Raw genomic sequence first — 21,535 nt, 5'->3', positions numbered from 1 at the left:
AATAAACTGTATGTTGTGCACCTGCGTTTTGACTCCAACCCATCACATAAGGTCGAGTGTAATTATCCACTTATGGTGTTACTTTGGTGTTCAAAAAGTTTCAGATTTTGGAGCGTTTCAAATTTGGGATTTTCAGATTAAAGACGCTCAACCTGGCTGGGCGTGGTGGCTCGCGGCTGCAATCACAGCACTTCAGGAGGCCGAGGCGGGCCAATCACCTGAGGTCAGGAGTTCGAGACCAGCCTGGGTGACATGGCAAAAACCCTGTCTCTACTAAAAATACAAAAATTAGGCCGGACGCAGTGGCTCACGCCTGTAATCCCAGCATTTTGGGAAGCCAAGGTGGGTGGATCACGAGATCAGGAGATCGAGACCATCCTGGCTAACACAGTGAAACCCTGTCTCTACTAAAAATACAAAAATTAGCCAGGTGTGGTGGTGCACACCTGTAAGTCTCAGCTGCTAAGGAGGCTGAGGCAGGAGAATCACTTGAAGCCAGGAAACGGAGGTTGCAGTAAGCTGAGATTGTGCCACTGCACTCCAGCCTCGGCTATAGAGGGAGACTCCGTCTCAAAAAAAAAAAAAAAAGACAATTAGCCAGGTGACAGGATCTGTCTCAAAAAAAAAAAAAAAAAAAGGATTTTCAATTCATATACACTTATTTTTAAAAATTAATTCAGTTTCTTAATTTGATAGTTTCAAAAACATAGATCTATTTATTTTATATGCACAAAAACAAGGAAAAAGTATAAAGAAAAGATAGAAATATATTAAATGAGGAAGAAAGGCGAATGAAAAACTGTTATCATCCAAAAAAGCTAACCATTCCTGAAAGAATATTCCTGGCAGAATCCTAGCCTGTGTTTTTGAACAAAATAACTGAACATCCTGTATAATAATCTTCAGATCCAATAATCTGAAGATCCTCAGATTCTGCCATCTGAGAACATCCTTTCAGCATCCAGTTTTTATTTTTTGTTGTTTTGTTTTGTTTTTGAGATGGAGTTTCGCTCTTGTTGCCCAGACTGGAGTGCAATGGCGCGATCTCAGCTCACTGCAACCTCCGCCTCCCAGGTTCAAGTGATTCTCCCACCTCAGCCTCCTGAGTAGCTGGGATTACAGATGCCCGCCACCATAACCGGCTAATTTTTGTATTTTTAGTAGAGACAGAGTTTCACCATGTTGGTCAGGCTGGTCTCCAACTCCTGACCTCAAGTGATCCACCTGCCTCAGCCTCCCAAAGTGTTGGGATTACAGGCGTGAGCCACCATGCCCAGCCCAGCATCCGGTTTTTAAAGTGTGGTTATTTTAAAATCTAAAATCAAAATATAACAGTAACAGTTATCACTATGTCATTGCTTATACTTCTGTTCCTGAGTCACAGAAACTACAGATTGGCAGCAGCATGATATAACAAGAGAATTTTCCTGTTTCTTAACACAGCTTATATTCTTAACATTCTTTTCTAGTTGTAACTGGATATATATTCACATTCCTCAAAATAGTTGATTTGATCTGGATCATTTCTTAAAAAATATCTGACAAAATATGGGCTGGCTGACTTAGGTATAGTAATTACTAAGAGCATTCTTACCTAAACAACTTCATATGGTTTTAAGAAATAATTTATACTGAGTAATATCTGAGAAGTAACATACAAACACTTTTCAACCATTTAACAAAAACAAACCTGCCACTTTTTCCAAAATAAAGTTTAAGTCCTCAGGAAAAGGGGGGAAAAAAGGCAAAAACCGGGTCTTCAAATCCTCTGCTATCTTGCCCATGCCACAGTGTCAGTTTCTTTCTTTTTACGTTAACTACAGAACACTCTTCTCCATTAATTTACATTCTCTTGCTTTTAAAAGATCAAAGTTTGTAGGTAATTCAATCTTTTTAATAGTTTTAGTACTTTTGACCAGGCTGGGCGGGGTGGTTCACGCCTGTAATCCCACCACTTTGGGAGGCCAAGGCAGGCGGATCACCTGAGGTCGGGAGTTAAGAGAACAGCCTGACCAACATGGAGAAACCCTGTCTCTACTAAAAATACAAAATTAGCCAGGCGTGGTGGCACACGCTTGTAATCCCAGCTACTCGGGAGGCTGAGGCAGGAGAATTGCTTGAACCTGGGAGGCGGAGGTTGCGGTGAGCCGAGATCGTGCCATTGCACTCCAGCCTGGGCAACATTAAACTCTGTCTCAAAAAATAAATAAATAAATAAATAAATAAATAAATAAATAAATAAATAAAATACTCTTGACCAAATAACTCATTCAGGACTGTTACCGTGTGCTTTTTTTTTTTTTTGAAAAATTAAGTCACACATAAATTTCTATTATAGCTTCTAGTAACTCCTTCCTAAAAGTCTTCTCAGCTAATGTGGAAAATTCTAGCTTCTCTTTTCATTTTTTGAGGCAGGGACTGGCTCAGTCACCCAGACTGGAGTGCTGCAGCATGATCATGGCTCACTGCAGGCTTGACCTCCCAGGCTCCAGCAATCCTCTCATGTCAGCCTCCCAGGTAGCTGGGACCAACAGGCTCGCAACACCGCACGTGACTAATTTTTGTATTTTTTGTAGAGACAGGGTTTCACCATGTAGCACAGGCTGGTCTTGAACTCCTGGGCTCCAGCAATCCTCCCACCTCGGTCTCCCAAAGTGCTGGAGCCACTGCCCCCAGCCTGATTTCTCTTTTCTATCTTTACTCCATTTATCCACTTACATACCTTTACCTTTCACCAATAAAATGTACTAATCTTTGATATGGATATGTTACATAAAGTTAAGCAGAAGTTCTTCTCCTAAGGAGAAGGGGACCAAAGGGAAGGTTCTCTTTTAGATAAGATTGTACATTTGTAGCCATAAGCCATAGGTCTTTTTGAAACTGTTTTCAGTAGATGTATGGGGGTTTCTCAGTATATGTCTATTTATTTTAACATGCCAGAATCTATTTTAATAAAAACTATACAATGAAAAGCTATACAGAGTAAATATATACGCAAATAAAAACTGGTTATACAAGTCTCACAAAGGAAATAGCTTTATCACTTTACTCATACCTGTTTGTTTTATTTTGATTTGTTTTAAGAAGCCAGTACAGACAGGCACAGTGGCTCATGCCTGTAATCACAGCATTTTGGGAAGGCTGGGATGGGAGGATCACTTGAGCCCAAGAGTTTAAGACTAGCCTGGGCAACATAGGGACACCCCATCTCTAGAAGAAAAAAAAAAAAATTAGCCAGGCATGGTGGTACACACCTGTGGTCCCAGCCTCAGGAGGCTCAGGTGGGAGGATTGCTTGAGCCTGGTAGGCTAAAACTGCAGTGAGCCTAGAATGCACAACTGTACTCCAGCCTGAGTGACAGAGCAAGACCCTGTCTTAATTTAAAAAAAGAAAAAAAAAATTTAAAGCCAGTACAACAAAATTCCAGTTTTGTTTTTGTTTTTGTTTTGAGATAGAGTCTTGCTGTGTAGTCCAGGCTGGAGTGCAGTGGTGCAATCTCGGCTCACTGCAACCTCCACCTCCCACATTCAAGCAATTCTCCTGCCTCAGCCTCCCGAGTAGCCAAGATTACAGCTGTACACCACCATGCCCAGCTAGTTTTTGTATTTTCAGTAGAGATGGGGTTTTACCATGTTGGCCAGGCTGGTCTCAAACTCCTGACCTCAAATAATCTGTCTGCCTTGGTCTCCCAAGGTGCTGGTATTACAGGCGTGAGCCACAATCCCCGGCCAATCGAATCATTTTTAAAAGACATATTAGCTCTATTAAACATTCATAGAAAAATGACCAGCGTAAAGGTTTTTCTCAGTAACAATGACCAAAGATTATGGACTTCTTGATGCTCACTCATAATTACAGTATTCTACTGTAATCAGATAAGCCCATTTTGGCCGGGTGCGGTGGCTCACACCTGTAATCCCAGCACTTTGGGAGGCTGAGGTGGGTAGATCACGAGGTCAGGAGATCGAGACCATCCTGGCTAACACGGTGAAACCCTGTCTCTACTAAAAATACAAAAAATTAGCCGGGCGAGGTGGCAAGCACCTGTAGTCCCAGCTACTGGGGAGGCTGAGGCAGGAGAATGGCATGAACCCTGGGGGGCAGAGCCTGCAGTGAGCCAAGATCACGCCACTGCACTCCAACCTGGGCGACAGCGAGACTCCGTCTCAAAAAAAAAAAAAAAAAAAAAAAGGATAAGCCCATTTATAAGAGGCAAACTTTGTCAGCTTCTTTACTAGATGAATAAAAATTCATATAACCTAACACACAGGAAATTAGTGTTTATATCATTCATGGTGCAACAAAAGAGCCACATTTGAAATGTGAAATACTCATAAACACCGATGTTCCCCTCATTTTTTCTTACTGAAGGCAAGAACCTTCACATTTTATTTTGATGGGAATTTCTCCTTATTACCTTTGTCACAACATCTTCCTGTGCCTGCTAGTAAGCATTTTGTCTAAGACCAATGATGTATGAGTTATCATCTTTTTTTAAGTTGATTTTTAAGCTTTTATTCATTTTTAAATTTATCCAATTTCTTCTCCTTCTCAGTAATTACACACTACTCAGCAACTTCCTTTTCTGTCACACAATTTAAAATATTGCCAGCTAAACTAAATTTAAGTCACAGAAGGTTGGAAGTGAAGAAAAGGCATTTGGCTAGATTCAGGAGTCCTGAATCCTGACCTCAATCTGCTTTAACCTGTTTGCCCCTCCACCACCACCCCACACTTCCTTGAGGTCTCTGGGAAGAATATCAATAGAAGAAAAGGCCAAGCAGCTACACTGTTAAAAGGCCTTTGTTACAAACTCCTATGAATTAGGCTGGTCTACACAGAAGACTCTGTAGGCGTAGAATCAGTATCACTCAGATACCCTCTGCTGCCTTTCCCTCTTCTAAGCCTACGCTCCAATCTCAGTTAATGGTGAAGAATGGCCAGTTGAACAAGATAAGAAGGAAAATTAAGCCAGTGGAAACATTCAGCTCAGAAACTCATTTAGCTAACAAAACTAAAAAATCAAAAAGAAAAAAGGAAACACAAATAGGACTGTGACAGCTGAAGAGAAGGAGGCAAGGTATTCTAGTCAAAGCCAGAGAACAGAAAATGAATAGAATAAACTCCTGTTTATGGTAAGATTATGGGTAGAGAAACCAAAATACCTTAATGTAACATAAAGCACATAAGCAATCAGTAATTAGAAACAAAGACGGGCAACTTAATGGAAATTCTAAAAGAAGGGCATATGCATAATGCTGAAGATTGAAGAAAACTGGGTAACAAAGCAAGACCCCGTCTTTACAAAAAATAAAAATATTAGCCAGGCACCATGGAGTGTACCCATAGTCCCAGCTACTAGGGAGGCTAAGGCAGGAGGATCAGTTGAGTCCAGGAGTCGGAGGCTGCAGTGAGTTAGGATCATGCCACTGCACTCCAAGCCTGGGTGACACAGTGACACCCTGTCTTGGGGTGTGGGGGGGGACGGGAGGGGAGGGAGGGAGGGAAGGAAGGGAGGGAGGGGGGAAGGAAGGGAGGGAGGGAGGGTGGGAAGGTAGGTAGGTTAAAGAGCATAAAATTTTGATTTCCAATCCCAGGTCTACCACATTTTAGCTGAGTGATTACGAATCAAATCTGTAATCTCCCTAAATCTGTTTCCCTGCCTGTAAAACAGATGTTAACAACATCAAAGGTCTCTTGTCTGTCACACAGTAAATGCTCAATATATGGTAGCTTTTAAGAAACATTACAAGTAAACAAAACAGAAGCAAAAACTTCTCCATATTTAATGTCTTATTTATTTCTTTAAACTTATGAACCACTTGATGGGGATGCGAGGTGGGAAAAGGAAGATGGTGCCATACAAAAGGATACAACCAAGATTCAATACTAAATATGGTGTCTGGAATTTGCTCCAAAATAATTCAGTTAGGGATGAAACAAGAATAGCCATTAGTTGATGTAGCTGGGTGTTTGTTCACTGTACTATTCTACTTTTCTGTATGTTTGAAGTTTTCCAAACTAAAAGATTTATTTTAAATTCCTTTCCCTTTAAATGATATGGCTGGACAAGAAAACAAGTTATGTCATCCTTTCTAGCTTTGATAAATACTGAATCTAAAAAATGGAAAAAAAGGTAAAAGAAAACAGGATAATATCCAGTGGGCAGATATAAGGGTAAATACCTACAAACAACCTAGAAAACACGCTTGCATTGGGCCAAAGACACTTATGCCTGTAATCCCAGCACTCTGGGAGGCTGAGGCAGGAGGACCACTTGAGGCCAGGGGATCTAGACAAGCCTGGGCTACACAGCAAGACCTCATCTCTACCAAAAACAAAACAAAACAAAAACTAGCCAGGCATGATGAAACATGCTGTAGTCCCAGATACTCCAGGGGCTGAGGCAGGAGGATCACTTTGACCCCAGGAGTTTGAGTTTACAGTGAGCTATGATCATGCCGCTGCATTCCAGCCAGGGAGACAGAACCAGACCTTGTCTCCAAAAAAACAAAGAAAACATGCTTGCATTGACTGGAAGGAAGAGGAGTAGCCAGGTAAAAGTTCACAAATATCCATGCAATGGCAACAATAAAAAAACGTGAAAAACAAGAGATCATCAAACTGAATCTGTGCATGACTCAATTTAACAAATTCAACATTCGCTTCCTCTACGTACAATGTATACTTATTTCAAAAATTTGTATAAACTAGGGGTGGGCCATGATGGCTCACACCTGTAATCCCAGCAATTTGGGGGGCCAAGGTGGGTGGATCACTCACAGTCAGGAGTTCAAGACCAGCCTGGCCAACATGGTGAAACCCCTCTCTACCAAAAAAAACAAGAACTAGTGGGCTGTGGGTGGCATATGCCTGTAATCCCGGCAACTTGGAAGGCTGAGGCAGGAGAATCACTTGAACCTGGGAGGAAAAGGATGCAGTGAGCCGAGATCACACCACTGCACTCCAGCCTGGGTGACGGAGCCAGACTCAGTCTCAAAAAAAAAAAAAAAGAAAAGAAAAAAAAGCAAGCTTTTTAGAAAATTTTTGTATCAACTGATCATTCTAAATGTACCAGAGGAGCCTGTTACTATATTAAATCAGATATGAATTATGTTGTAAAGTGAAACAGATGTCTTTGTGGTAAATTCACATTTTCACATGTGGAATTTTCTTTTATCAAGTAGGATACATTCTATAGATCCCTTTAGTTTCTCTTTCCTATTTATGTATGTATGTATGTATTTTGAGATCGAGCCTTGATCTGTCACCAGGCTGGAGTGCAGAGGCGCAATCTCGGCTCACTGCAACTCCACCTCCCGGGTTCAAGCGATTCTCCTGCCTCAGCCTCCCAAGCAGCTGGGACTACAGGTGCATGCCACCACACCCAGCTAATTTTTGTATTTTTAGTAAAGATGGGGGTTTCACCATGTTGGCCAGGACGGTCTCGATCTCTTGACCTTGTGATCCACCCGCCTCGGCCTCCCAAAGTGCTGGGATTACAGGCATGAGCCACTGTGCCTGGCCTCTCTTTCCCTTTATACTGTGAGTTTAGGAAAGGTAAAGCATGCTTTTACCTTCTGCAAAACTCTAAAAAATCACCTACTAAGAGAACTATACACAATAATCATTTTTTGATAATGATAAAATGATTCAGATTTTATGAAAAATAAGCTAATCATGAGATCAAAAACAACAGTCACAGACTATCTAGTATTATGAGTAAAAATAATAATGCTCTGGCCGGGTGGAGTGGCTCATGCCTGTAATCCCAGCACTTTGGGAGGTTGAGGTGGGAGGACTGCTTGAGTCCAGGAGCTCGAGACCAGCCTGGGCAGCATAATGAGACCTCATCTCTATATTTTTTTATTATTTATTTATTTATTTATTTATTTTTAAACAACAGGCTTTCCAATAATAGCAATTATCATGGGAAATAATACTGGTGTTCACAACATCTTCTAATCCAAAAAGAAAGTCTTGGCCAGGCGCGGTGGCTCATGTCTGTAATCCCAACACTTTGGGAGGCCAAGGTGGGCAGATCACTTGAGGTCAGGAGTTCGAGACCAGCCTGGCCAACATGGTGAAACCCCGTCTCTACTAAAAATACAAAAATTAGCCGGGCATGGTGGCATACACCTCTAATCCCAGCTACTCGGGAGGCTAAGGCAAGATAATTGCTTCAGCCTGGGAGACGGAGGTTGCAGTGGGCCGAGATTGTGCCACTGCACTCCAGCCTGGCCAACACAGCAAGACTGTCTCAAAAAAAAAAAAAAAAAAGTGTAAGTTTTCTAGAAAGTATTAAATGTGTCATGCAGATATATAAGATGGTGATACCATTAATACATTTTCTGATATTTTCTGCTTTCTATGTTATTTTAAAGAGTTAATTATTCATCTAGATTACTGCACATTTAAAAAATTCTTGTGAGACAACTATATGTTTCTAAGTAATCCCCTTCACCTCTGTAAACAACTGTGATGAACTTCTCTTTTTTCCTGAGACAGGGTCTCACTCTGTCCCTCAGGCTAGAGTACAGTGATGCAATCATGACTCACTGCATCCTCGACCTCCTGGGCTCAAGCGATCCTCCCACCTCAGCCTTCCGAGTAGCTGGGACTACAGGTACACAAAACCACACACAGCTAAAGCTAATTTTTGTATTTTGTGTGGAGACAAGGTTTCACCATGTTGCCCAGGCTTGTCTCCAACTCCTGGGCTCAAGCGACTTGCCTGCCTCAGCCTTCCAGTGTGCTGGAATTACAGGCATGAGCCACCTGGCCTGTGATGGACTAATTTTCAATGATTCAGAAATTACAACAAACGCTGCTTTACTTCAAATGGTATTGTTATAATAGTTTTTAATACAATTGTAAGGCACAACTGAGTAAAATCTATTTTTTGTCTTTAAGCTCTAGAAAACATTTAAAGTCTAAAGAAAAGTCCCTTTAGACAGGTCTAGACCAGGAGCAGTGGCTCATGCCTGTAATCCCAGACCCCATCTCTATTTTTCTTTAATCTAAATTTTAAAAAATATATAGAGAGGAAATTTTAAAATAGACATGTCTGAAGCATATTAATTTCTAGTCTCCCAACACCAAATTTGAAATGTTAGTCTAAACCCTAGTTACAGCCATCATTTTTTTCTTTTAGCAAACCCCGACGTATCCTGCTCTTATACTAACAAATGCACATTACACAGACAGGATCCTTCTATTACCCTCAATTATAAGAACTTCATTATAGTAAAGACAACAAATACTAGTTTTTACTATGTAAAATTCACTGGCTTGCACAATAATGAATTCAGAAAAATGATTAAGTGATACGCTAAAAGAATCTACAACTCTCTTTATCAAAAAGTAGATTAAAACATGAAACAAAGGAATAAAAAGAAGACCAAAAATCATTAGAAGATGCCACTCATTACTACACAGCTTTCCTAACTTGACCCTCACAATCCATTAAGCAAAAGATTCTTAAATTCGGCCATCTACCCCATAAGATACTTAGTTTCATCCTTAAGACATCATTATACCTGACACTTTGTAACAGACCAAACCTAACCAATTCAAAAATCAGAGAAACCAAGAGTCAACGAAATTCAAACAAACACTTTAAAAACAGTATATTTAACTTAGCACCAGGAAACAAAATATAAACCAGGGGTGGTGGCTCACACCTGTAATCCCAGCACTCTGGGAGGCCAAGGGAGGCGGAACGTCAGGAGTTTGAGACCAGCCTGGCCAAAAGGGTGAAACCCTGTCTTTCCTAAAACTACAAAAAAATTAGCTGGGTATGGTGCCGCCCGCCTGTAATACCAGCAACTAGGGAGGCTGAGGCAGGAGAATTACTTGAACCTCGAAGACAGAGGTTGCAATAAGCCATGATCACACCACTGCAGTCCAACCTGGGCAACAGAGCCAGACTTCGTCTCAAAAAAAAAAAAAAAGAAAGAAAAAATATATTGTATAACTTGTCAGATGTCTGGGTTTTATAAAATGCAAACAAAAAAATGTAATCTTAAATTTCAAAAATACTGCTAGTGAGATTCCTCTCACTACCCAAATTCTCACTAAACTCAGAAATGGAACAGATTCATTCAAACATTTGTGACAGGGCAATATAGAGCAAAGGTGTCCTTCTCTATCCAAACTCTTGCAATGGAGTTGTAATCCCATAGTGCTGGGATTACAGGCGTGAGACACTGCACCCGGCTTTTCTTGAGAATTCTATTTCGTTCTATTACTATGCTCCTTATTCTCTTCATAAGATATCCTGCAGTTTAGCTTTTGTTACAGTGTATCTGGTCATGTATTGATCTGTATTTGTTCTTAAATGGGGAGTATGAGAAAAAATATTTGCAAAGCATATACTGTAAGTATATCCAGAATATATACACAATTCTTACAATTCAACAATAAATAACCCAATTTTAAAAATGGGCAAGGGATCTGAATAAATATATCTCCAAAGGTATGCAAAATTCAGGCATAAAATAGATTTAAATAATACAGTATACCACATTATCTGAACTTGATATTTGAACCCTCACCATAAAGAAGCAGAAATTTAAACCTGGATAGCAAGGTAAATCCGTGCCATTACATAACCCCATCAAATAACTAACAATTGTAATAACTCATAGAAAGGATGTTTAAGAAAGCTTTTCTTGTCCGGGAGCAGTGGCTCACGCCTGTAATCCCAGCCCTTTGGGAGGCCCAGGCAGGCGGATCACCTGAGGTCAGGAATTCGAGACCAGCCTGGCCAACATGGTGAAACCCCATCTCTACTAAAAATACAAAAATTAGCCGGGCATGTTGGTGTGTGCCTGTAATCTCAGCTACTTGCGAAGCTGAAGCAGGAGAACCACTTGAACCCAGGAAGCGGAGTTTGCAGCAAGTCAAGCCAAGATTGCACCACTGCACTCCAGCCTGGGCGACAGAGTGAGACTTCATTTCAAAAAAAAAGAAAAAAAGAAACAAAGAAAGCTTTTCTTGAGAATTCTTTTTTGTTTGTTTTTTGAGACTGAGTTTCCCTCTCGTTGCCCAGGCTGGAGTGCAATGGCGCAATCTTGGCTCACCACAACCTCCGCCTCCCAGATTCAAGCGATTCTCCTGCCTCAGCCTCCCGAGTAGCTGAGATTACAGGCATGCGCCATCATGCCCGGCTAATTTTTTTTTGTATTTTTAGTAGAGCCAGAGTTTCTCCATGTTGGTCAGGCTGGTCTCGAACTCCCGACCTCAGGTGATCCGCCCGCCTCAGTCTCCCATAGTGCTGGGATTACAGGCGTGAGACACTGCACCCGGCTTTTCTTGAGAATTCTATTTCGTTCTATTACTATGCTCCTTATTCTCTTCATAAGGTATCCTGCAGTTTAGCTTTTGTTACAGTGTATCTGGTCATGTATTGATCTGTATTTGTTCTTAAATGGGGAGTATGAGAAAAAATATCTGCAAAGCATACACTGTAAGTATATCCAGAATATATACACAATTCTTACAATTCAACAATAAATAATAACCCAATTTTTAAAATGGGCAAGGGATCTGAATAAATGTATCTCCAAAGGTATGCAAATGGCCAACAAGCACATGAAAAGATGCTTAACACATTGTTAGGAAAATGCAAATCAAAACCACAATGAAATATAACTTGTCTTATTTTTTTGTATTTATTTCTTGTTTTTTTGAAATACGACTTCATACCCACTAAAATAGCTATTATATAATCAAAACAGACAACAACAAGTGTTGGAGTGGATGTGGATAAATGGAACTGTCATACAGTACTGATGGGAATGTAAAATACCGTAGCCACTTTAGGAAACAATTTGGCAGTTCCTACGAAATTAAAACAGTTACCACATGACCCAGTAATTCCATCCTAGGTACATACTCAAGAGAACTAAAAACAAATGTCCACACAAAAACTTGTACACAAATATTCAGAGAAGCATCATCCATAATAGCCCCGAAGTGGAAACAACCCAAATATCCATCAACTGATTAACGGATAAACAAAATGTGGTATGTCCACACAATGCAGTGTTATTTAGCCATAAAAGAAACAAAGTGCTGATAATGCTACAACATGAATGAATCTTAAAAACATTATGCTAAGTGAAAGAAGCCAGGCACAAAAAGCCATATATTGTATGACTCCAATTACATGCTATGTCCAGAATAGACAAATCCACAGAAACAGAAAACAAATTATAGTAGCTGCCAAGAGCTGGATCATAGGAAGAACGGAATGTGGAACTGCCTATGGATGCGGGGTTTCTTTTTTAGGAAATAAAAATGTTTTGAGGGTGGGTGTGGTGGCGCACACCTGTAATCCCAGGACTTTGGGAGACTGAGGCAGGAGGATCACTTGAGCCCAGGAGTTCAAGACCAGCCTGGGCAACATGGCAGGACCCCACTGCTGAAAAAAAATAAAAATAAAATGTTCTGGAATTAGACAGTGATGATATATGTACAACCTTGTATTTGAAATAACTGAAACCCACTAAGTTGTTATGGTATGTGAATTATATCTCACTTAAAAAGTGAAAAAAAATTCAAGGTATGGACCACTGTACTTGGGATACTTGCTGAATACAAGAATGGTCAATAAAATGAGCTAATGGTTTATATTGGATTTTTACCCCCAGAGCAATGTGCAAGTGTATAGAATAGTAAAAGGAATTTAAAAATAAACACAGATAGACTAGAAAATAATTTATACAGTAGTGATGTTGAGTTTTTCATTTGAAACTATGAAAAGTAACAGCTTTGCTTATTTGCATCTATCCAATATCACAAACTGAGATTCCACACAACAGATGGACAGACTTACAGGAAATATGAATTAAGAGAGAGGTTCAGAGGCACATCGAAACAAATCAAGCCCCTCTGCTGAGCTTTCCGAGCTAGACTGCAAGCCAGGGAAGAAAGCCAATCCCATTATTTAACATATACCTTTAATTGCCGCATTTCACAGCAAATACTTTTTGACTCTTTCCAAACACCAACTCCAACTTCCAAGGATGATAATCTGCCAATCCTAAAGGTATTCCAAAAATAGGTCTGTAACAGCAATGGAAGGCATAACCTCCAAATGAGCTTGCTTAGAAGATAATACTCTTGTGGATGATAATATTGTCCCTGTAAAGGTGGTTTAAAAAAGAATCTGTCGGCCGGGCACGGTGGCTCACGCCTGTAATCCCAGCACTTTGGGAGGCCGAGGTGGTGGATCACGAGGTCAGGAGCTCAAGACCAGCCTGGCCAAGATGCTGAACCCTCATCTCTACTAAAAATACAAAAAAATTAGCTGGGCGTGGTGGCACGAGCCTGTAATCCCAGCTATTTGGGAGGCTGAGGCACAGAATTTCTTAAACCTGGGAGGTGGAGGTTGCAGTGAGCCAAGATCACGCCACTGCACTCCAGCCTGGGCATACATAGAGTGACGCAGTGGCTCATGCCTGTAATCCCAGCACTTTGGGAGGCCAAGGCGGGCAGATCACGAGGTCAGGAGATCAAGACCATCCTGGCTAACACGGTGAAACCCCGTCTCTACCAAAAAGACAAAAAATTAGCCGAGCGTGGTGGCGGGCACCTGTAGTCCCAGCTACTCGGAGGCTGAGGCAGGAGAATGGCTTGAACCCAGGAGGCGGAGCTTGCAGTGAGCTGAGATGGTGCCACTGCACTCCAGCCTAGGCGACAGAGCGAGACTCCGTCTCAAAAAAAAAAAAAAAAAAAAAAAAAAGAATCTGTGTCATTTTTGTAGAGTTCCACAATGAAATCCTTAACTGAAACTAACATTCCTCCCCTGAGCTAAGGAAAGAAACGTGTTGCAAATTGCAAGTTGCCCAACAAAAAGTCTCCACTTTCTAACCTGCATTAGAAAATCCTACAACCTACCTTTGCAAACCTATCATGTGTATATCCCTTACACTAACCATGAACTGCAGTTTAAATTGACAAGTCATTGCTGTCCTTCTCCACTTTTGCTCATGCCATTTCTCATGAATGGAATGCCTTTTCCATCAGAACGAAGCAAAAATCCACCACCTTCTTCACGAAATCGTCCATCAACTCGGGAGAGATTTCACTTCTAAACACCCCTAGCATTTGCTTGCACCATCATATGACACACTATGCCTTGTACAATAACTGATTGATTACATTACATTTTCTCTAAGGTTTAAAAGTTCCTGAAGGTTGAGGCAACTTTCCCAGACTTTGTTTGCCCACAGTGCCTGGTAAAAAACAGATGCTTATTCAAATGAAGTAAACACCTAACTGCCCTTCATCCTAAAAACAGCATCAATACAAACAGCTAAGTGATCAGGTAGGTACTCTGAAGTGGCAAGTTCTATCAGGCAAGTGACTTTGGGAGGCTGAGACAGGAGGAATTTGAGACCAGCCTGGACAACATAGCCAAACCCTGTCTCTAAAAAAAATTCTAAATAAAAATAAAAGTGGCATCAAATAACCAATTCTCACTATGTAAGAAATTCCAGGCCCCCCTGTGTAGCACCATAAGACTAAAAAATGGCATTGTTCAAATACTTCCTAGAATTGCTCCAGCTACAAGAACATTTGAGGAAATTAGGGCAATCTGAAATAACTTTCTGAAAGTCAAAGAGACTCATCTGCTGTCCTATTTTTAGCCAAGCTAGAGCTAAGCTGAAATCACCACAACTTTCCCCACATTAGGAAGAGCTTCTTGAAAATACAGCAAGGGCAAGGTGCAGGAAAGCAAAAGGTTACATCATATCAGGCGCAGAGAGAGCCTAGATCTTCCTGGAATCTAAACTGATCATCCTAGTCTCAGAGGACTCCTTAATAATCACCTGGTAACCAAATATCAACCATCTTGATCATAATCACTGTCTGAACCCAGGACTAACTCCAATTCAACTGAACCTAATCATTTAATCAGCAACATCACCACCACCACCTGCCCCCACACCCTCCAAAAAAGTACTAATAGAAGGGAGAATTCGATTTTAGAAATGAGAATTAATTTTTAATCCAAACTGCTGTAAATTAAATACCTTCCAGAAACGGAATGACCCTAAAGCATTAAGATAATCAGTCAAGAGAAACAAACAGGTTGACAATCCCACTAAAAAAGGAATTATTACATCTGGAAGTAAACAAGTTACCTTTTGAATTGCATAAGGATCACTGCCAGTCCTTTTAAATATAGAAAGTTCTTAACACTACAATTAATTTACTTAGAACTCTCCTCTTAAAAAACAAAATTACATATAATAAAAGAGAAAATATGAGGCCCCACTGATTTTAGTTGGGAGACTATGAATATATGTTACTGCTCAGATTAAAATATTGCTCTGCACTCTGGACTCTATAATCTTCTGAACTCTACTATCTTTAAAGTGGAAATTTGGAGTTAAAAGTATGCTTTAAGAAATTTGATCACCAGATTAAAATTTGCCTTCAAAAAATGAATCAAAATTTTGATATTCCATTCAGATATTTACAGAAATAATTTATCAGTCATAATTTTAAAAACCAAAAACACGGCCGGGCGCAGTGGCTCTCACGCCTGTAAATTTCAGCACTTTGGGAAGCCGAGGCGGGCGGATCATGAGGTCAGGAGTTCGAGACCAGCCTGGCCAATATGGCGAAACCCCGTCTCTACTAAAAATACAAAAATTAGCTGGGCGTGGTGGCGCACGCCTGTAGTCCCAGCTACTCGGGAGGCTGACGCAGAAGAACCGCTTGAACCTGGGAGGCGGAGGTTGCAGTGAGCCGAGATGGCGCCACTGCACTCCAGCCCGGGCAAAAGAGCGAAACTCCGTCTCAAAAAAGAAAAAACAACAACAACAACAAAAACAAAAACACACCTTGTCAAGCAGCAGTAACTAACCACTAACTAGCAATGACTGAAAAAATGGGGTCCTGAGGCAGGAGCCCAGGATTAAATGCAAAGAGAATTAGAATAAGATACACTAATTAAAACCATCTAAATTAAAGCAACATGGAACTCAGAAAATCTACAGGACAGGACTACATTATAAATTTAAAAATCTTTCAAAGACTAAAAAGCCCTGCTGAAAAAACCAATCACTAACAAATGTAAAACACACAAGAACTAAAAATTCTTCAAAACAATTCCAGCATTTGATACTAATCCACAATTCTGAAAACGCATTCATTTCATGCTTCTCAAAACCTGCTATATGCTCTCTTCTATGATAGTCCGAAATACCAAGTAATTCAAAAAGTACTTAAACCGACGTAACATTTTAGTACATGCATAATACTTTGAAAGAATAAAACAAGCAGAGATAGAGCAGAGTACAGGATAACTGATAGGCAAAAGGTTGTTTGTTTCCTGGAGGGCAGCACTGGTCTTGGATTGGCAGGAGGGGAATTTTAAAATATATTCATGAGACGAATTATACCAAAAAACTGACTCATGCCTTTATTATTTGCACAAGCATATGTTTGAAAATGCACTTTTAACCTTTGGACAACCAAACTGGTATCAGATACCTTAAAGCATTGTTGCCTATATTAATTTCGGTGTTACAGTCTAAATCCTTAACGAAACTCACGCTATACATTTTCGTAATGAAACCCTGTAGAAATGGAAAGGCGTATATTCTTTAAGTAAAGGTTACCTGATTTTTCACTTGTTTAAAGTTTCAATTTTGCTTTTTAATCTATTATCGAAAACATCCCTTGTGGGACATTGTAAAGGGCAGACCCTCCTGTCAAGCCAGAAGGCTCAAACACAAAGACACTGAGCTAACCAAGTGCTGTAATTCTTCCAAACTGAGCCTCTCCACACCCCCTCCACCCTTCCCCCCAACAGATATGTCTATTAAATCAGTGTCTGTTCTCCCCCTCGCACAACAAAGAGAACTTCTCACCGCATGAAATTGCCGCTGAATGGACACCAGAAAGCAGGATTTGCATAATTCCTTCCAACGAAACCCTGTCGGGAAGGAGGGGATGAGGGGCCCAAGCGAACGGATAGACTCTCCTAGATTCTGCCGGGAAAGACCTGGTTCCCAAGAATATTCCCCTGGGGGAGAAAGGGCTGGAATTCTGGGCCTCCCCGAGGACTGGGCGTGGGGGACAGCGGACGACGAGAGGGCATCTCCCCACACACCAGCAGCACCGAAGCAAAGACAGGGAAGTAACAATGCTGGAGGACAGGAGAGTCAGACACAAGGATGGACTGGGGCTAGGGGGCGGCGGGCGGAGCGGAGACACCACACGGGCCACTTACTTTTTGGAGGGGGGTTAAATATATGAGTTAAGCCCTTATGGTCCCGCCGGCCGCCGCACAGAGGGAAACGGGACCTTGGGAGAGAAAAACAGACAAAACACACAGTGTGAGAGGCGCAGCTCGGCCGCCCGGCCCCTCCCGGGGCGCCCCCGTCCGCGCTCCCTCCGGCCCGCAGGGAAAAAGCCACCCGAGGGCGGCCCAAGGTCCGGGAGGCGGGGGGCGGACGGGGCATTCGGGCGAGGCTGCGGCTCCGGCCAATCCCCGGGAGGGGACGAGAGCGACCCCCGCCGGGGCTCCTCGGTCGGACCCGGTCCCACCCCCTCCTCCCGCAGCACGACACCGAACACAAATACGCACACACCGACCCGTGCGTCGAGGATTAACTCCCCGGCCGCCGCCGCCCGCTGAGGAAGTGCAGCCGCTGCCCCCCGCGGCCATGACACCCCACTTGGCTCGGTCAGGCGCACCCGGGGACTGTGACAGCTCCGGCTCCCTCCGCCCCCATCTCCACCTCACGCTTCGCACACGCCCGAGCGCCGGGCGCCCGCCTGCAGCCCGCCGCGCGTGCACGCAGAGCTGGGGGCGCGCCCCGCGCGTGGGGGAGGGGTGGCGCAGGAGGAGGACGGCGGCGGCCACAGCGCGGGTGGGGGCCGAGCACGCCCGCGCCCCTCGCGCCACCCCCAGTACAGCGGCAGCGCCGCGAGGCGAGTCGCCACAATAAGCCGGCGGCGGCGCCGGGGCGCCGGGCCCGGAGCGGGAGCAGGGGCGGGAGCGGGGAGGGAGGAGAGCGAGCAGGCGGGGATGGAGAGCGGGAGGGGGAGGAACCCGCGCTCCCGCCGAGACCCAGCCCCGGGGAGGCGCGCGGAGGGGAGGGGCCGGCGCGCGCTCGGCCGAGCGGGGGAGCCCGCCTGGAGGTCGCGCGCACTCGCACTCCGGGGGGTGGGGGAAGGGGGGACGCTCGAGCCAAAGAGGGCGGGCGGGCCGGAGCAGCAATTGCCACTTCCCCAGCTTCCTCCCTGGTCTGGGGCGACCGGCGGCGGGGCGGCCGGAGGGGCGGCGGCGGTCGGCGGAGGGTCTCACCTACACAGTGAATGAGCTTGTGGCGCCACGAATCCAGTTCTTGCCGAAAGCCGCGTCTCTCAACGGAGCATTGCTGCCGCCTACACACCCTCGCCATCTTCTGCCGCCCGCCCGGCCCAGCCTCCGCCGCGGCCCCGCGCACGCCCAGCCGCGTCGCCCGGGGCCGCGCACGCACCCGCGGCCCGGGCGTCGCGCCTCCCGCCGGGGGCGGTGCGGGGGCAGGGCCGGCCTCACCTCACCGTGGCCCCGGCGTGGCCCGGGGGCGGCCTGGGCCCGCTCGCTGGCCCGCTCGCTCGCCCGCCCCGTGCGCCGCCCGCCGGGCTGCGATCCCGCCGTCCTTCCCCGCGGCTGCCGCCGCCTCTGGCCGCCCGGGACGGCGCCTTCCCACAGCCGGAACTCAGTCCCGCCGGCCCCGCGCCGCCTTCGCACTGTCCCCCAAGGCCACGGCTGCCCCCGCCCTCCCCGGGGCTTTTTGTTTTTTACGCCAGCCCCATTTATCACTTCCAACCTGCCTATCGCCCGGCACCAACTGTTGCAAGTTCCGTAATAACTGCTGCTATGAACTTCTCCGTCGAAACTGCTCCTCCCCAGAGCCTGTTTAAGAAGCAGAAATAAGAATAAATTCCCGGATGCCAGTGGATGCACTGACCTCTAATATTTTCAAAGGTGAAGTGGATACACGTTGTTAAGTCATTGGGAGACATCGCCAACATTGGGAAACCTAGTAAAAAGTGGAAATCGAGCGTTTTAAATAAATAAAAAAAAAGGTTTCTACTAGCAAGACTGATCGTAGGCGAACTTCTCAAGGAATTTTGGAATATTGTGCCAAAGTGAGAATATTTAATATTTCCAAAAGTAGACTTAACTAGGAATACTTAAAGCAGAGACTATTGGAAATGCTTTAATTTGGGATTTCAGGAAAGGGCTTGAAGAGAAATATTTTATATGAGCAAGCCTCTTGGAATAATTGAATCACCTTAATTTTGTCACTGTTACTTCGAAGAGAACGAGAAGAGAGAAGATGGGAAACGAAAGGAGAAAGGGAAAAGAAATGGGGTGGAAAGAAAAAAGCAGAAGAGATCGCCCTATACCAGTAGGCCTAGTACCCTAGGATTCTGGCCTCTTTCTCCCACCTTTGGTGTTTAAGATTAAGGACAGTGCATTCCTGCTTTTAGAAATTTAAATTTAAGTTTGAAGACTTAATTTTAATTACTGTAGTAGGTAAAGCAAAGTCGTTAAATACTTGACATCAGGATCCCATTGGAGTATTGATTTAGGTCTTTTCAAAGGCGGTAGTCCTGGTTCTCTGCACCAGCCACTGGCGGAATGGCGGAATGGTGTATCTACCAATGAACAGATGGACTGGGTGGGCCTCGGGTACGGGTGGCTTGAGATGCAAATGCAAGGGTAGGAAGGCACCTTCCCCCCCCCCACTCCCAGCCCACCCCGCCATCTTAAAACATTGATCTTTATAAAATTCGCAAACGTCCCACAGTATTTCATTGGCTTAAGAGTATTGTCAAATGAAGACGCCAGGAAGTATTGAGTTTCTGGGTACATAATACTGTCCTGAGTGTTGAAAGAAGAGGACTAATACGAGATTTTAAAAAATGGCTGTGGACAACCATCCTTCAGGTGTGATGGCAGGACATCTTGTATCACCTGAAACTTCCTTTTTTCACCGCTAGGTGGTGGGTGTGAGTCTTTTGCGGCCTTTAACCAAGTTTTTACGGTGTTTGGAGGAAATACGTTTCAGTTTCAGATAAATGAACAACGTGTAACTCTAAGATGAGTAAATAATCAATGTGTTTTCCAACCACCCCAAGTTAATTTGTTTAAAAAACAATCAAGCCAAGGGTAATAATTCCTCGACATAATCTCTTAGTCCCAGACATATGGATTCAGAGAATCCTAGAGGCTTCAGAGATCAATTCTGTAACTTAAGATATGAAATTGGAAGCCCAGACAAGTAAGGTGATTTGACCAAGATTACATAGTTGCTGGGTAGAGAAAGGGCAACAAAAGCCAGGAGACAAGTTTCCCAATTTCCAATTTAATGCTAGTTTTACTACTCTACTCTGAGTTCCAATTTCTGCTTCACTTATTTTGAGTTGGGAACTAACTCATGGTTGACCTATCACAAAGACCTATTTGGAAGAAAGGATAGGGAGGCAATAGTAACAGCTAATATTCATTGAGCACCTATTATATGTTTATCATTGTTTCATTCCATCCAAATAATAATGCTATGAGTATATATTTACCACATTTTCCAAGTTAGGGACACAAGACTCAGATGAGTTAAATACATTTGTCAAGATCACATAGCTACCAAATTCTAACTAAGATCTCTGTGACTCTAAACCCCTCTAAATTGTCTTACAAGTAGAAAGTTGGCTTGGCGCGGTGGCTCACGCCTGTAATCTCTGCACTTTGGGAGGCTGAGGTGGGCAGATCACTTGAGGTCAGGAGTTCAAGACCAGCCTGGCCAACATGGTGAAACCCCGTCTCCACTAAAAATACAAAAATTAGCTAGGCATGGTGGTGGGCACCTGTAATCCCAGCTACTCAAGAGGCTGAGGCAGGAGAATCCGTTAAACCCAGGAAGTGGAGGTGGCAGTGAGCCGAGATCGTGCCACTGCACTCCAGCCTGGGCGACAGAGCTGAGACTCCATCTTGATAAATAAATAAATAATAAGTAAATAAATAAATAGTCTTACAAGTAGAAAATAGACTCTGCAACTGGAGGATTCACTTAACTCTACATGACATGTTCCGAGCACAGTTAAGCAGTTGGACATTCTGAGTTCCTATCACATGGCAGGCAGTGTCCCAGGCACCGAGGACATAGATAGATAAGACAGAATTTCTGACCTCTGTTGCTTTGGGCTACTGCTAAAGAGGGCCTTAGCTGTAAACTCTTTTACATTCTAGGGAGGGGCAGGTAATATAACATGGCAGTTAATAGGGTCTGAAGACAGCTGGGTTGGAATTCTGGCTCCATTTTTCAGTGGCTGTGTGACCTTGACAAATTAACTTTTCTGGTCATTAATTTCCTCATGTGAAAAAGAGGATAATAATAGTCTGCAAGATGGGGTTTGCGTGAAAATGAAATGAAACTATTCACGTACAGTGCTAGCACATTCTTAGCATGAAATGAGCATCTGTTCTCTGATTAGGCCTTCCTAAGCTCCTATCTGT

At 43.5% G+C, this 21,535-nt stretch overlaps 1 protein-coding gene across 47 annotated transcripts in view; it reads right to left on the bottom strand.

Moving 5' to 3' along the window:
• The window catches only part of LCOR (ligand dependent nuclear receptor corepressor), a 155,142-nt gene extending 136,655 nt beyond the window's left edge, over window positions 1–18,487 (bottom strand). For 6 of the 47 annotated variants that reach the window (XM_063780904.1, XM_063780903.1, XM_063780908.1 and 3 more), the window contains exons 1-2: window positions 18,335–18,462; window positions 17,255–17,328 (exon numbers count right to left, since the gene is read on the bottom strand). Coding sequence is in view for 16 of the 47 variants with exons in the window: in XM_016919005.4 (XP_016774494.3) it covers window positions 17,255–17,328; window positions 17,616–17,692 (151 nt within the window). In the remaining 31 variants the exon portion in view is untranslated. The other 41 variants (XM_016919009.4, XM_063780928.1, XM_063780920.1 and 38 more) reach the window with 35 other exon arrangements.
• Between the last annotated feature and the right edge of the window lie 3,048 nt (window positions 18,488–21,535).

This window comes from Pan troglodytes, chromosome 8, assembly GCF_028858775.2.
Source record: "Pan troglodytes isolate AG18354 chromosome 8, NHGRI_mPanTro3-v2.0_pri, whole genome shotgun sequence".
Classification (NCBI taxonomy): domain Eukaryota; kingdom Metazoa; phylum Chordata; class Mammalia; order Primates; family Hominidae; genus Pan; species Pan troglodytes.
This window is presented reverse-complemented; position numbering and strand designations above follow the sequence as displayed.